This window comes from Manis pentadactyla, chromosome 5 (assembly GCF_030020395.1).
Source record: "Manis pentadactyla isolate mManPen7 chromosome 5, mManPen7.hap1, whole genome shotgun sequence".
NCBI lineage: Eukaryota > Metazoa > Chordata > Mammalia > Pholidota > Manidae > Manis > Manis pentadactyla.
The window spans coordinates 40,394,722-40,410,934 of record NC_080023.1 but is presented as its reverse complement, the minus strand read 5'-3'; the positions used below and the strand labels follow the sequence as shown (position 1 = coordinate 40,410,934).

The 16,213-nt window shown below is 40.5% G+C and overlaps 1 protein-coding gene across 3 annotated transcripts in view; it reads left to right on the top strand.

Moving 5' to 3' along the window:
• Nucleotides 1-16,213, top strand: part of TEC (tec protein tyrosine kinase) — a 139,970-nt gene that overhangs the window by 80,861 nt on the left and 42,896 nt on the right. For all 3 annotated transcript variants that reach the window (XM_057502197.1, XM_057502196.1, XM_036892578.2), the window contains exons 3-7: nt 2,308-2,412; nt 6,004-6,085; nt 6,726-6,854; nt 9,344-9,384; nt 10,313-10,488. In XM_057502197.1, the coding sequence (XP_057358180.1) occupies nt 2,308-2,412; nt 6,004-6,085; nt 6,726-6,854; nt 9,344-9,384; nt 10,313-10,488 (533 nt within the window). The remainder of the gene's footprint in view (nt 1-2,307; nt 2,413-6,003; nt 6,086-6,725; nt 6,855-9,343; nt 9,385-10,312; nt 10,489-16,213) is intronic.

Genomic DNA, 16,213 nt, shown 5'->3' with positions numbered 1-16,213 from the left:
GGATGAAATGGCACAATATTTGGGCCTTTTCCCCAGAAAATGAGCTTCTCTACCTTGACTTTGTGTATTGCTTGATGGAGTTGCTTACACAGGACAGACAGGTCTTATCCTGAGGGAAAGTGAGGGGCAGGGGAGGAGGAGAAACCAGGAACACCCAAAGTCAGGGCCAGGCAGCAAGAAGAGAGCTCAGCATCCCATTGCCTCCTGGAAGTCTAAGGCGGTGACAGCTGAGCAAAGACCTTTTGGTTCAGTCATTGGTGGTGTATTTGAGACTGCCTTCAGTAGGTGTGGTGAGCTGGGAGGCAGATTGCAAGTGGTTAAGGAGTGGGTGGAAAGGAAATGAGCACCGCGGGCGTAACCACCGCCTCTCTTTCAGGAAGGCAAGAGAAGAGCTAGGGCAGTAGCACGGCCAGAAGAAGGGTTCTTGGCCTGAATGTGTCCACAGGCAGGAGAAAGAAGACCCTTAGAAGAGCAGGAGTGGAGAGAATGTCTTTCTTCCTATCCTGGCTGAAGCTTAGTTCATGCCCAGAGTCCTTGTTGCCCCCTCAGGGACTTGGCTCCATTATTTGTGTCATCACTCTGCAGCTGGGACATCTCAGGGTTTAGTGGGATTTGGGGGGTCACTGAGGTTTTAGGGTAATGCATTTAACTTGTCTGAGCTGCAGTTTCCTCATCTATAAAATGAGGGGCTTTGTGAGCATTGAATGAAATAACATGTAGTAAGCATCAATTACAGTATCTTGACTGTTGTGTCCTTTAACCTTCTCTTAGAGACAAGATGAAAGAGAAAAGGATGTAGAGTACTTTTGACCTGCAGAAAGAAGAAATTGGGGGTGTGCCTGTGGGGTGGCTGCTCCCTCCTCTTTATAGTGGTGAATGAGATTGTCTGCTGGGATGAGGGCAATGGGAAGGGTTTGTCGTTCTGAAGACCCACCAGAGGTGTTCATGGGTTCCATGTACCCACCAGAGATACACAGAAGAACTGAGGAGCAGCAGTAAGGCCGAGCTAAGCATAGAGAAGAAAAATAGGATTTTTTTTTTTTTTTTTATCTTCAGCCAAGTGTGTAAGAATAGGGAAAGGTATGGCTAGAACTCGAGACAAACTTGAGAGAACACAAAAATGTCAGGGGACTTGAGAGACAGAGAGAGAGAAAGAGAAGTGGGAGGAGGGAGAGAGAGCAGGGAGAGGACGCTCTGGTGAAATGACCTCTGGAGTAGTCTAGTCAGGTGTCAGATGGGAGCTGATGGTCTGGGAGAATGGGCAGGTCTGAAAGTCTTATGGTGACGTGAGGAGGCTGAGCAGGTTCCGGGCAGTAGGGTAGGGCGCCCAGAGATTGTGACCACAAGGGAATTTGAGAATATTAGATGAAGCAGTTTTGAATGATCAGTCCAGAGGATGGCTGGGTCACCCCAAATGCTGCAGTGTTCTTCATTTTTCTACTTTTCCTTCTCTTCTTTATCATATGAATATCTACCCTCTCCTGGCTCCCCAAGGAACTGTAGTGTTTACACAGGTTCTTGTGTGGAATGTATCAGTTAATGCCATTCAGGAAACCTTTTTTATTTCTATATTGTGTTTTTAATAATCTGTAATGTTTATCAGCTTATGTTTGCACGTACTACTTCATATTCTTTGGGATTTTCCCCTCTGATTTATCTCAGAAGTGAGGTTACTAAGCTCAGGGGTGTGGGTGATTTGGTGTGGGGGGTGGTCGGATCGGGGTGGGGTGGGGTCCTGATGTGCCAGGAGTTAAATGTCACAGGCAGATTTGCAGTGAGCTGGGAGGGAGGGTGACAGGGGAAATGAGTAGAACATTCGACAATAGAATTTGCAAGGGGGGCTTTCTGTAAACACCTGAAGTCCACCTCACATCCTCCTGAGTTCTGTGTGCTAGGGGAGAACTGTAGCTGGCTGGCACTAGCATCTGTGATCAAGTACATGGAGTTGATTGGTTTGGACTTCGATGTTTCCTTTTGGGGGGCTGTCACCAAGAAGGTGAGGAAGTTAAAAAGATGTGTCTGAGAGGTGAAAGTAACAATAAAAGGGAGCCCATTTCTCTGTTGTAAGGTGTTTTGGGGAGAATGATTGGAAAATTTCATCTCTTGAAATAAAAGGACTTAATCATTTTGATTATAATCCTCACAGTATTAGTATTTTAAACAGTTTTAACAATAAAGGTAGACATTAGATAATTATTAAGGAAATTGTAATATTTTGAAACAGTGATTTCACCAACAAATACTACTAATAACATTTTTTCTTATATCTTATTATTGTAATGGTTCTCCCTTTTTTCCTTCAAACAGAAAAAATACAGAAAAGGATTTATTGATGTTTCAAAAATCAAATGTGTGGAAATAGTGAAGAATGAAGATGGTGTCATTCCCTGTCAAAATAAATATCCATTTCAGGTGAGCTGGCAAATTTTTGTGACAATGCAGTTCTGGACTTTTAGCCATGCTTACTATTTGACATTACAGTTTCCTATCATTGTTTTGGGGGTTGATTTTTAAAATAATTTTTCAGCCATACTGAGGTATAATTGACACATAGGAATTGTATATATTTAAGTTGTACAACCCAATGTCTTGATATAGATATACATTGTGAAATGATGACAATCAACCTAACTTAATTAACATATCCACTTCACATCGTTACCATTTTCTTTTTTCTTTTTGAGGTGAGAACACTTAAGATCTGCCTCCTAGCAAATTTCAAGTATACAACACAGCATCATTAACTATGGTCACCGTGTTGTACATTAGCTCTCTAGAATTCATTCAGCTTGCAGAACTGAAACTTTGTACCCTTTGACCAATATCTTCCTGCCCCTGCCTCTGGCAACCACCTCTACTTCCATGAATGTGACCATTTGAGATTACACAGATGAGCCACGTGATGCAGCATTTTTCTCTCTGTGCCTGGCTGATTTCACTTGGCATAGTGTCCTACAGGTTCATATGTGTTGTTGCAAGTGGCAGAGTTTCCTTCTTTTTTAAAACTGAATAGTATACCATTTGTGTGTATGTGTATGTGTGTATATATATATTCACAGACACATACATACATACACACCATATTTTCTTTATCCATTCATTCGCCAATGGACATTTAGGTTGTTTTCATGTTTTAGCTATTGTAAATAATGCTGAAATGAACACGGGAGTGTAGGTATCTCTTCAAGATTAGGTTTCATGCCCTTTGGATATATACCTAGAAGTAGGATTGCTGGGTTATATGGTGGTTAATAGTTTCATTTACCACTTTAATAGTAATTGTACTTCTTCATGAACTACTTACATTGTGGTTGTAACTTTTTCTTATTCTTGTTTTGGTTGGTTAGAGTCCATCAATGTCCTGAATTTTCTAAAACCCGCACCTAACCTGCTATTATTTAGATTTAGCACAGAGCAGTTAGGAGGAGGAAATGGGGGCTGAGACTGGAAAAGTGGATGAGGTGTTAAGAAGCCAAGAAAAGCAGGAGTGAGCTATTTGAGCAGGAATGAGATTAAAAATCTGCTTGTGATGCAAAACAAAATATTAGCATTATGTATCGATTAAACTGTAATTTAAAAAAAACTTATCAAGTTATTTTTTTCTTCATAGTGATCCTATTATGTAAGGGAGCTAAGTATCATACTCTCCTCATTTATGACTGAGGAAATTGAAGCTTTCCGATGTTGAGTGACTTGTCCAAGGTCACTTGGGGAGTTAAAAACCTCTCTGGAACACACACACATATATCCTTACTCCCCAGGAGGATGGCTGTGGCATCCTGAGCCATTTTGCTTCCACGCAGGATGTTGGTGCACAGGGGCCTCATGAGCTCAGGAGTCGGGCCCTGACATTCCAGAGCTCGCAGCAGATGGTGCAGAACCCTGTCCAGTGCCTCACCACCCCCATCTCTGGTCACTTCACTGCTTTGTATCTGTTTCCTCTTCTGAAAAATGGGAATAATAACAATAATAGTGCTCACTTCCAGGGGTTGTTGTGAGGATGAAATTAGGTGACATATAAACAGCTCAGATACACAGTGAGAGCAAGAGGATTGTTTGTGGCTGTTACTATTTTCTTGTTACTTCTCTTACTACTGCTGTTGCTATCAGCACTACACCCACCACTCAGATCTAGATGTGAGCCTGATTTAAATCTCCTTGGTTAGGTCTGTTGAGCGCATATATAAGGGTGGATGTGTGTGTCTGTGTGGCTATAGATCAAAGATTCCTATGCAACGCCCCTCCCACCTGGGTTTGATTAATTTGCTGGAGCAGCTCACAGAATTCAGAGAAACATTTTACTTACTAGATGACTAGTTTATTATAAAAGGATATAACTGAGGAACTGCCAGATAGAAGAGATGCATAGGGCAACGTGCAGGGAAGGGATGCAGAGCCCGCTCCCCAAATCTCCACGTGTTCACCAACCCAGGAGCTCTCTGAACCCTCTCGTTTTTGTTTTTTTATGGAGGCTTCATTACATAGGCATGACTGATTACATCATTTGGTCATTGTGCTTGAACTCAATCTCCAACCCCTTTCCTCTCCCCACAGGTCGGTCTGCGCTTTTGCTTTCCAAAAGTCACCTCATTAGATAACAAAAGACATCTTTATCACTCTCAGCACTGGAAATTCCAAAAGTTTTAGGAGCTCTGTGCCAGGAAGGCAATGAAGACAAAACATGTATTTCTTATTTTAAATCACAGTATCACAGGTGTGAAAACCATGAACTAAATGAGGCAACATCCATCCATCCGTACATCTCCCTTAGCACTTTATTTTTACCTCTCTACCATGTCTTACTTTCTGTCTTGTAATAGGGTATTTCTACCCATGTTTTGGAATAGGCTTCATTTGATTTATTTTGTAGCTTATGCAGTTCCAGGACAGTGTTAGTTGGATGAATTAATCACTGAATGGAGCATAGCATTATTTGTTCTATGTGCTCATATTGCTGTCAGGCTTCATTTATTTGATTAAAATGGATGTGAAGGAATTGTCTACTGAATATAGTCAGGAACAGCTTTCTATCAATGAAAGAGCTATTTGTGTTCCATCCACTGGCTGTTGACATGGTGAAGGGAGGTTTCTAGCTATATACTTCTTTTTAGCCACCCAAGGTGTATCTGCCTCATGGCTGACCATGAAGGGGTAAAATGGCAGACCAAAGACAAAATTCTTCGGTTAATTTCCCGGGCTTTATGTTGTTATTAATATTAAAAATACTAAAAATAATATTGTTTAATTGCTCACCAGGAGTTACATTTAAAAGAGGGACTGTGGTTAAAAGTTTGGGCTCTGAAGTCAGGATCCTGGCTCTCTAGATTACCAGCTAAATGATGATGGGCAGGTTAAGTAGCATAACATTAGGGGACACCATTTGCTGTGCATTCTGTGTGACTGGAGGGTCTGTGATAAGCCTTAGTCTCTTCCTCTGTAAAACAGAAATATTAATACCTTGATGGTAGGATTACCTGAGTTAATGTCTATAAAGCACATAGCATAGAGTTAGGATGACTGGTGTGTAATGAAGTTAGCTACTGCAATTATTTATGGAGGCAAAAGGAAGCTATAAAAGTGACTCTGTAAGAGTAGCCCATTCATCTAAAATATTACTGAAAAAATATTGGATTAGAATTATTAAAAATAATATTGGATTAAAATAATCCCTGTTACACCAAGTTTACCTAAGTAACTCCGTAACTCCAGTTAATTACACTGCAAGAAGGGACAAGATTAGTGAAGCATCCTGGCCTCTGTTTATGTCTTTTTTCTATAAAAACACAGTCCCTTGTAAAATGTATATCCCATTCAGTGTAGACATGAAGAAATAGGTGTGCTTTTGTAAGAAAGGAATCTAGGTTCTTTGGATTTGAAGTAACTGACTTTTATTAGATCATTCCAGAGTCATTTATTGGTACCTGTAGTACAGAGGGCTCTATCCTAGACAAAAGTACTGTGTCTTAGTATTTCTCACCTATTCCATCTTTTGTTTTGTTTTAGGTTGTTCATGATGCTAACACGCTTTACGTTTTTGCACCTAGTGCACAAAGTAGGGATCGGTGGGTGAAGAAGTTAAAAGAAGGTAAAACTCATATAGTGAAATACTAATCTGTACATACTAACATTGTTATCACTAAAATAAGTAAAATGTATCTTGCATTTATGATCTTTTAATCTACAATAATGTTTCTCCAAGGACATTCTGTTACTGTAAGTGATACATGTTGAACATAACTTCCTTTTTTTATATTTGATTCTTTCTAGTGTCGTATACATAGTTTCTAAGAAAAACATGCTTTCATTTAATGTATAATATATTTGAAGATGATAAAGCACTAGGCTTTTATGATAACAGGATTTCGTATTTTCTGAGAAATTGCCTATGTAGTTAACATTTGGTGTGGATGAATTGACTTGTCCATAGTGTTTAAATGGGTGATTTGTTCTGCACAATCCTCATAAATTCTTTGGTAGAACAAACTGACTTTTGTGTTTATCCATCACAATATAGCAGAGGTCACTTTTGCTAACAAAGGTACTTCGCCAAAACAAGGAGGTGAGAGAACATTTGGATTTTTCTGAATGCTGTATTATGTGATGTTATGAGAGTGTTCACATAATAAACATTGAATCCAAAAAGCAAAGAATGATTGATGGTGTTACTTATCAAAGGTTCTGTGTAAATGATTTCACTAATCATTTAATGTGTCTATGAATTACAGAAATAAAGAACAACAATAATATTATGATTAAATATCATCCTAAATTTTGGGCAGATGGAAGTTATCAGTGTTGCAGACAAACTGAAAAACTAGCACCTGGATGTGAAAAATACAATCTTTTTGAGAGTAGTAAGTATTCATTTTATTCTATAATTATATTGTTCTCAGAATGTACACATTATTAGTACAGGTTTCCCATTACCTGAAAGCAGAATGTTCCAATGAAGCCTTTCATAAGTCGAAATGGCATAAAGTGAAGAAGCAATTATTATTTTATATAATAGGAATTACTTTATATTAATATAAACCACTCATTTATATGGAATACATTTTGACCATTCTCAGACCCCAAAAATACCCTCTCTTAGGCTTTTCTGATACATTAGGACGTATCTTGCCAACAGATGCACAAAATAAATCCAAGTAAAGCACAGATACTCACAGGCACAGCTCAAAGCTATGGAGGCTGGATGCTGAGACTGAGATGCTGAGTGTAGTTCCCGGGGAAGGAGCCTGGTGGGGCCAATCCCACTACTCAAGGAGCTGCTCTCCCTATAAAGGCTCGCTACCAAATAGATACTGAGCCCTGTTTTCACCTTTTTTCATGAGACTGAAAATCCTCTTCAGATTTCTTTTGGTTGGCAAAAGCAGGTATAATACAACTTTTGTAAAAGTGAAGTGGTGTATATCCAAAAGACAAGAAATAGCACGTGTTGGTGAGGATGTGGAGGAAAGGGAACCCTACTATGCTGTTGGTGGGAATGTAAATTGGTGCAGCCACTGTGGAAAGCAATATGGAGGCTCCTTAAAAAACTAAAAATAGAAAAACCATATGACCCAATAATTCCACTTCTGGGATTTACCCGAAGAAAACAAAATCCCTGATTCTAAAAGATATATGCACCTCTATATTCATCATATTATTTACAATAGCCAAGTTATGGAAGAAACCTAAGTGTTCATCAATAGATGAATTGATAAAGATGTGGTACATATACACAATTGAATATTATTCAACCATAAACAAGAAGTCCTGCCATTTGTGACAATATGTATAGACCTAGAGAGTATTATGCTGAGTGAAATAAGCCAGGTGGAGAAAGACAAATCCCATATGATTTCACTTATTCGTGGAATCTAAAAACAAAACAAAACAAAATGAACAAAATAGTGGTAGACTCATATACACTGAGAAGTGACTGGTGCTTACCTTGGAGAAGGGGATGGGGTGGTGGAGAGAAGGTTGAGGGGCTAAAGGGGCACAAAATTCTGAATCAATACAAGTTGGTCATGGGGATAGTAGTACAACATAGAGAATATAGTCAATGATTCTCTAATATCTTCCTTTGTTGTCAGTAACTGCAGTAGTGGGGGTGAGGATTTAATAATATGGGTAACTATTGAACCACTGTATTGCACACTTGAAACCAATAGAAGATTGTCTGTCAATGATACTTCAATAAAAAATATGAAAAAGTGAAGTGGTGTAACACATACTGTTGAACAATGGGGGATACCTGTATAGTGAGAAAGAAACATGATCTGAGAGAAACAGATTCTATTCTGTTTCTGAGTTTGACTTTTATTTATTTTTTTTAAGATTCCACATATCAGTGATACCATGTAGTATGTGTCTTTTTCTGTCTGGCTTATTTCACTTAGTATAATGCCCTTCAGGTTCATCCATGTTGTCACAAATGACAGGAGTTCCTTCCTTTTTTAAGGCTAAATAATATTTCATTGTATATATGCACCATGTTTCCTTTATCCATTCATCTGTTCATGGACACTTAGGTCATTTCCATACCTTGGCTATTGTGAATAACATGACAATGAACATGGGAGCCATAGACACCTCTTTGAGATACTCATTTTGTTTCCTTTCTATCTACACTTAGAAGTGGGATTGCTGAGTCATGTGGTAGCTCTATTTTTAATCTTTTGAGAAACCTCCATCCTCTTTTCCATAGTTGCTGCACCAATTTACATCCCATCAACAGTGTATATGGGTTCCCCTTCTCCACATCCTCACCAGCATTTGTGATCTCTTGTGTTTTTGACAGTAGCCATCCTAGGTGTGAGGCAATATTTCATTGTGGTTTTGATTTGCATTTAGCCGTGTTGAACACCTTTCTATGTATCTGTTGACCATTTGTATGTCGTCTTTGGATAATGTTTGTTTGGGTCCTTTGCCCATTTTTAACTGAGTTATTCTTTTTTTTGTTATTGAGTTTTATAAGTTCCTTATGTATTTTGAATATTAATCCCTTATCAGATGGATAGTTTGCAAATATTTTTTCTCCTTCTGTAGGCTGCCTTTTTATTTTGTTGATGGTTTCCTTTGCAGAGCAGCTTTTCTATTTGATGTAATCTCACTTGTATATAAAGAGTAAGATGTCCCTAATCCCTATGACATTTATAGCCTGTTCAGGAAGACAGAAATACAAACCAGTTTTAATCACATTTAAGAACTCTGTTCTAAAACACTGATACAAGCAACATGCACCAGAGTGAGTCAGAGCAGATTTCTTGTCTATGTGTTCATTTTCAGTTTTCCTTAGAACTTTCAGTCATTGGTAGATGGCATTTTGACCTATTTTTGTTATTGTCATTTTTAGGCATAAGAAAAGCACTACCTCCAGCACCAGAACCAAAGAAGGTAGGTGGTCTTTAACTTTTGGACACATTTTCAGTTTATTAAATATGTTTATATTTGTTCATGTGATACTGTGCCCCACCCTGCACCCACCAATCATATCAGAAAGAGATATGCTATGTCTTACTTGATTTTTTTCTTGGTGTCAAATAGTATTGATTTAATTATATCTGATATTATCATTGGGGACCCTATTATCATCTGGCATTCTGCCTGTATTTTGGCTTCAAGAATTGTGTAAGAGCTGTGAGACTTTAAAGGAATAGTTGAGTCTTCAGACCACACCGTCATGACAAAGGAGTGACTGCAGTGACTTAACATATGCCTTCAAAGAGTTAGAGTTAGGTACGGTGGAAAACACATGTCCTTTGGACCCAGACAGGACCTGATCCAACCTGAATCCAATAGGAGTGACTTTACATGGGTTACTTAAACCATTGTTTCCTCAGTTGTGAAATGGAAATTACATACTCTACTTCATCGGATTAGAATGCAGAGAAAATGAGGAGGAGTGTGTGAGGTGCTAAGTATGTGCTTTGCATATCGTAGGCACAAAGAAATGCCAGCTCTTTTGAGTGGGAGGAGACCTGGTAAAGGATCGCCCCCCACAGTGTGCTTCCCCACTGCAGGCCGACTGAGTGGCGGGTCTGCCTTCAGTCTTCCCGTTCACTCACATGTGGAAGTGCCAGCCCTGACGCTGAGCAGAAGCCTTTTAACTGAAGAGACAGTTTTTGCTCATGTGCTATTTTCTGAAACCCATGAGAGGTCCAGTAGCAACAACACCATTGCACTCATGGGAGGCTTCCCCTGAGTGCACAAGGTGGACTTGAGGTTCCGTGTTATTCTGTGGTGATGTGCAAACTATTTCTGTTTCCCTTCACACCTGGTTTCAAACAGAAGACTGAATTTCACATTTGTCCCCTTTTCTTAGCGAAGGCCTCCTCCACCAATTCCACCTGAAGAAGAAGATAATAGTGAAGAAATAGTTATAGCTATGTATGATTTCCAAGCAACAGAAGCACATGATCTCAGATTAGAGAGAGGCCAAGAGTATATCATCTTAGAAAAGAATGATGTTCATTGGTGGAAAGCAAGAGATAAATACGGGTAAGTATTCCCTCTCTGTGTATGACACACAGTGAGTAGGTGGGAGCTGAGTGCTGAGTAAGAAGAGGATAATCTGTAACTATCAAGAATGAGACTGGCTCAGCCAGCCACAGGTGAGAGTACACATTATTTTGCAGTATCACAATGGATTCTTAGTAGTTGACTCAATAAATGTTAATGGATCAACCACCTCTTTCCAAAATCAGAGTACATTTCGTTACACTGGTCTCTTTCTCATCCATCATACATTTATTTGGATTATTTTGATCTTGGGAAATATTATATTTTATGTCTTTCTTTCACTACGGTAAGTAATCTTAGATTTTTTTCCTGAGAGAATTTATGTGGGTGTGGGTGTATAAAATACATACATACACATAACATGCAACAGATTTTAAACCAAGCATTATTTATACAAGATAAGATTTAAAGGAACAGTACTTTCAACCTTATTATTCATAAATAACAGCTAAATATGAGTAAACTTAGGGGATGAGTATCTTTTAAGCTTCATTAAGAAAACTCTATGTCCTGTCTTTACCTCTGAAATGTAATCCTGTTTATGTTCTGAGTTCCCATGGATACAAGAAGGAGGACTTTTGTCCTGGCCAGAGCACACCCTTGCTCCACGTCTGCTTTCCCACCCAGTTCCAGTTCTGTGTTCCTCAGGTCCCTTCTGGAGAAGCAGTGGAAGTCTCTGGGTTAGGCAGGTCCTTCTGCTCATTCCTCTGCAGCGGTTCACGTCCTGACTGCAGGTTTGCTGTGCGTTATTACATTCTTGGGAATTCTTAACCTTTTATTCTATGTTTTCAAGAAGGTCACCACTGCTTTCCTTTGCCAAACACTGCAAATTTTTTCTTTTTTGTTATAGAAAATTTCAAACGTCCATAAAAGTACATAATAGAATAGTGGAGCCTCGTGTTACTTGACTTAAAAAATTACCACCATTTTGCCAGTCTTGATTTTCCAATCCTCCCAATTGTTTTTTTTCTAGAGTATTTAAAATTAAATTCAAATCATCATGTCATTTCACCCTTAAGTCTAACTGCTGAAAATTTTTTATTTTAAACAACTACCATGTCATTATCATACTTAGTAATGGTTTTTAAAAAATATCTGCATAGACTTTCCCCCAAACATTCTCAGGACTGGAAGAAGAGTGCAAATGAAACCCACAGATCACATATCTAAATATTTAGAAGTTATAAGTTAAGTTAGCAAAGTGGTAAATAAAATATAATTTACCCTCCAATTTGACAGACATACTACAAAATAACAAGGAAAGCAGGGTTTCAATTAGAGTGGCATTAGAGTGGCATGCCCGGATGTGTGACAGGGCGCCGGGGGCCGGACCCTGGGGTGCTTTGCTTCCCTTCTGCCCCAGGTCTCATCGCAGATGTGTGGCTCTCCATCGTATATCCAGGCTCTGTCCACGTGATTTGCCAAAGCCACCCTCCGGCTTGGCCACCTTTTGGACCTTGGCAGGAAGTGGGTGCACACAACCAGCATAATTTACTTTTCAGAGAATGAACCAGTGAAAGGGCCCATATAGGCCTCGGCAATAGACAAATAATTCTGGGGTCCTAGAAGAGGGCTGGTCTAGATGGTGGTCTAGAAGACGGCTGAGCAGACATAGGCTTTTAGCAGATTTTTAAAATATGAGGTCAGAGCAGGGGCCTTTCTGGGCCAGGTCTAAGAATGGTACCAAGCATGTAATTCCTGTTTCGCCTGCTTGAAAGAAGGTTCCCATGTTACATCTTGACAGATATGTCTCTCTGTCTCTCTTATTCTACAATAGTCCCCACGTACCCGCTCCTTTTTTTTTTCATTTTTGACTTTCTGATGAAAGCAGGTCGTTTACCTTGTGAAATGAGCTGCAGTGTAGATTCAGCTAATTGCTTCCATACTGTGTCATTTAATATGTCTCTATGTCGTATTTTCTGTAAACAATCTGAGGCTTGATCCCACTAGCAGTCAATACCTGATCGTTCTGCTTCAGGTTCTGGGAGGATTGCTGGCTGGCTGTTGGCTTCATTCCTCCACCCCAGAGTTCTTCATCAGTGTTCACCTAATGATTTTGGCATCCATTAATTATTCCTTGGATCTGTTATTTCATTAGGGATTGCAAGATGGTGATTTTCTAATTCCGTCATTCCATCTGCATTTATTAACATTCCAAAACAGAACTGCCTCCTCAAACCAGTTCATTAGTTCATGCAAGAAAGGCAAGAGAAATCCCTGATTGTTTCACCAATTTTCAGAATAATGCACTGGTAACTGAACTTCCTCTAGTGACAACGGTAACCAGCAACTTTTTGAAGTGTTGTTACTGAGGTGTACGCATTTGGTTTCGATCCATGACAGACATTATTCTTTTTGCTTGAATTGTCCTGTCTTAGGTCAGTGGTACTTGTTTTGGGTTGGGGACCCCTTTGTTTTTCTTAGTGTCCTTGCTTTCTGGGTAAAATAAAATGGCTGAAGTTTAGCTATTATTTTTCTTGGCCCAACCTTCAATTTACCACTTTTCCACAGCATGGAAAATGCTGGATCCTTATAGTCAGAAATACTATTTAGAGACAACTGGGGTGCCAGGATTCTAACTGCTATTGAATTGCTTCTTGGCCTGTCTGAGTGCAGCAGAGCTGCGTATATGCACGTGTGTGTGTGTCTGTGTGCTGAGTTCCTACTAAGAGTTCAAATTCAAATTTAAGATTACAAGATTTTTACTAACTTTAAAATTTTATGTATGTATCTATTTTATCTTATGCTGAATGTCTTGGCTCCTATCAAGATTCTGCATACCATGAGGACTTCCTCTTGTAACTCAATTTTTTCTGAAATTTCTAAATTGTTTCCAGTTTTACTGAAGTATAATTGACACATAAAAATCACAAATGTTTAAGGTGTACAGCATGATGTTTTGCTGTGTGCATACATTATGAAACAAGTACACAATCAAATTAAAACATCTATCACCTAACATGTTACCTTTGTGTGTGTATGTGTGTGTGGTAAGAGTGAGATCTACTCTCTAGCAAATATCAGGTATGAGTGCTTCTGAAACTGTGATGTGTGTAAGAGTCATCTGGGGTAAATTTGAAGATTCCTTTGCCCTACACAGGCCTTCTCAATTCACATCTCGTGGGGTAGACCCATGCCATGAATTTGCCTTTTTAACAAGAATCCCCAGATGATACTGATGTAGAGGTGAGGGACCACCCTCTTTGAAACAGTGCTGTAGCTGGCCTTTGAGGTATTAGAGGGATGGGTTTTTTTAATCCAACACTTTCACTTTTCTGAAGTAGTGATTTCTTTGAAACATGCCAAGAAATTGTGAATTTAAGAGAAGTACCATGGAATATTAGAAAGGGCTCTGAATCTAGTCACAAGTTTAGAGTTCAAGTTCTGGCCCTGTTGCTGGCTAACTTTGGGACTCAGAGAAAGTCCCTTGAATTTTCTAAATAAGAATTTTCTCCATCAGAAAGTGGGTGCAGTAATGTCAGCCTACCTCACAGTTTTTATAAGGATCAAATAAGGAAGTGTTTTGTAAACTGTCAAATGCTATAGATATACTGGAGTACTGGGGGCCGGCTAACCTTTCCCATAAGCTTTAGGCAATATTATGCTTTAATTATTTCAGAAAGGCAATAATTTATCTTTTAATAACCTCTCAGTAAAATTGAAAGGAAGGGAGTGACACACAGCAGCAATTCACCAGAGAATTCTGCTTTATTAGGGAAAGGTGCTGGGTTATATAGGAAGGGGCATGGGGTGATTGTGGTGTCACTTCTACGGGGCTGGTGGCTATTGGCTAGGTGCTGGGATTAGGGGGGCAAGGGGTGATTGGGGTTCAGATGGCACTGGCGGGAACTGAGGACCCGGAAGAGAGGCAGGAATTTCGCCATATTATGGGTGGGGGCCCTTCATTCCCCCCTTTCTCCTCTATGGGGTTGTGGACGTTGCTCTCTCTGACTGCTTCCTGCTGAACGGGGGCGGAGAAGGGAGTGAGGGCTTGAGGACTGGGAGGAAAGGTTTGATAGGACTCCCCACAGTAAGGACGAGTAGATGTGGACTTCTTCAGGTTGGAAATCAGTGAAGGTTCCCTGTAACCATAGGTCGAGGACTTGTTGATTCTAATGATGCCAAGAGGGCATGGGTGCCAGAAGCCAGGCGTCTGCGGCTATTATTTCCAGGAACAGTTTCCAGCGGAGAGAGGGGTCCATCTCAGCATGTGGTGAGGAGGTTATGTGAGGGTGAGGGATCTTCTGTGGCTAAAAGCTGGTAGTTCCTGAGTAAAAGCTGGTTGAAAGTTTGATTAGAGATTTTACTGACTTGGGATTTGATAAAATGTACTATACAAGGCAAGAAGAGACAGGTGAGAAGAATGATTATTATAGGGCCTGCAATGGGCCACAGCCAGGTGAGGAAGGGGTTTGTTAGTATTGAAGAGAATGGGTTGGAGGAGTAATACTGTGGGTACCGGGAGTTACCCATGTAGTGAATGGCGCAAGACCAGTAGGGACATCTCTGTAGGTGTCTGGCCATCGCCTGCAACACGCTTGTTTTTGGTCATAGAGGAAGCAGAAGGAGGGAGAATAAAGGTAGCTGCTAGTGAACACTTCGGTGGAGGGAGGAAAGTGGAGGTGTAAAGGCTCGGAGCAGCCTTTCAGAGGGCAGTCTGATGTGGCAATGAGGGCAGTAATTTTTGTTTGATGTTGTGTGTAAGTCTGTCTGACTTTGAATCGCCATACAAAGGAGGCTGGGGTGGCTGGGAAGACAATAGGAATGAGAAAAAAAAGCGAGAGAGAGCGAGGGAGCAGTAAAGGAGGAAAAAGTCATGATTCGGGTATGGATGGCAAAGGGGGTGAACGGGATTTTGGAGGAAAGAGGACAGTAAGGTCAGGAGTCTGGAGGGAGGGAGTCTGTAAACTTTTGAGGGTTAAGAGATCGTTTAGGTGATGTGGGGACAGAATGGTAAGGGGCGCCCCGAATGTCAGTTTATGAGCTTCCTTCTGCAAGAGCTGTCCAGCGGCTAATGCCCGTAGGCAGGGGGCCCATCCCTGAACTGTGGGGTCTAATTGCTTGGAAAGATAAGCTACTGGGGCAAAGGATGGGCCATAATATTGGCCTAGGACTCCTAGAGCTTGACTGGACCTCTCATGAATGTATAATGAGAAGGGCTTCGACAAATCAGGAAGATGGAGAGCTGGGGCTTCCACAAGGGCTGCACGGAGCTTAATGAAGGAGTGTCGGGGTGAGGAGGATAATGGTTCTTTAGGGGGGCCCTTGCTGAGGTCATATAGGGGTCTTGCCAACAGGGAGAAGTTAGGGATCCACGCTCTAAAATACCTAGCAAGGCCTAGAAAGGAAAGGATTTCTGTCTTGGTTTTGGGAACGGGCAGGTCAGAGAGGAGCCGTTTTCTGTCTAAGGTAATGGACTTTCTTTGTTGAGATAGAAGAAATCGGAGGTAAGTGACAGAAGGGGAAGAGATTTGAGCTTTGACAGGGGATACTCGGTAACCTCTGGAAGCTAGAAAGTTAAGTAGGGAGGCAGTGTCAAGTTGAGACTGTTCCCACGAGGGACTGCAGAGTAGAAGATCATCCACGTATTGTAATAAGGTGGACTCGGAAGCCTTGTGGCAAAACTGTCCAAGTGAGTTGTTCAGAATGTCTTGTGTATGGGTCCGTCCAGGTAAAGGCGAAAAAATCTTGGGAGGAGGGGTCT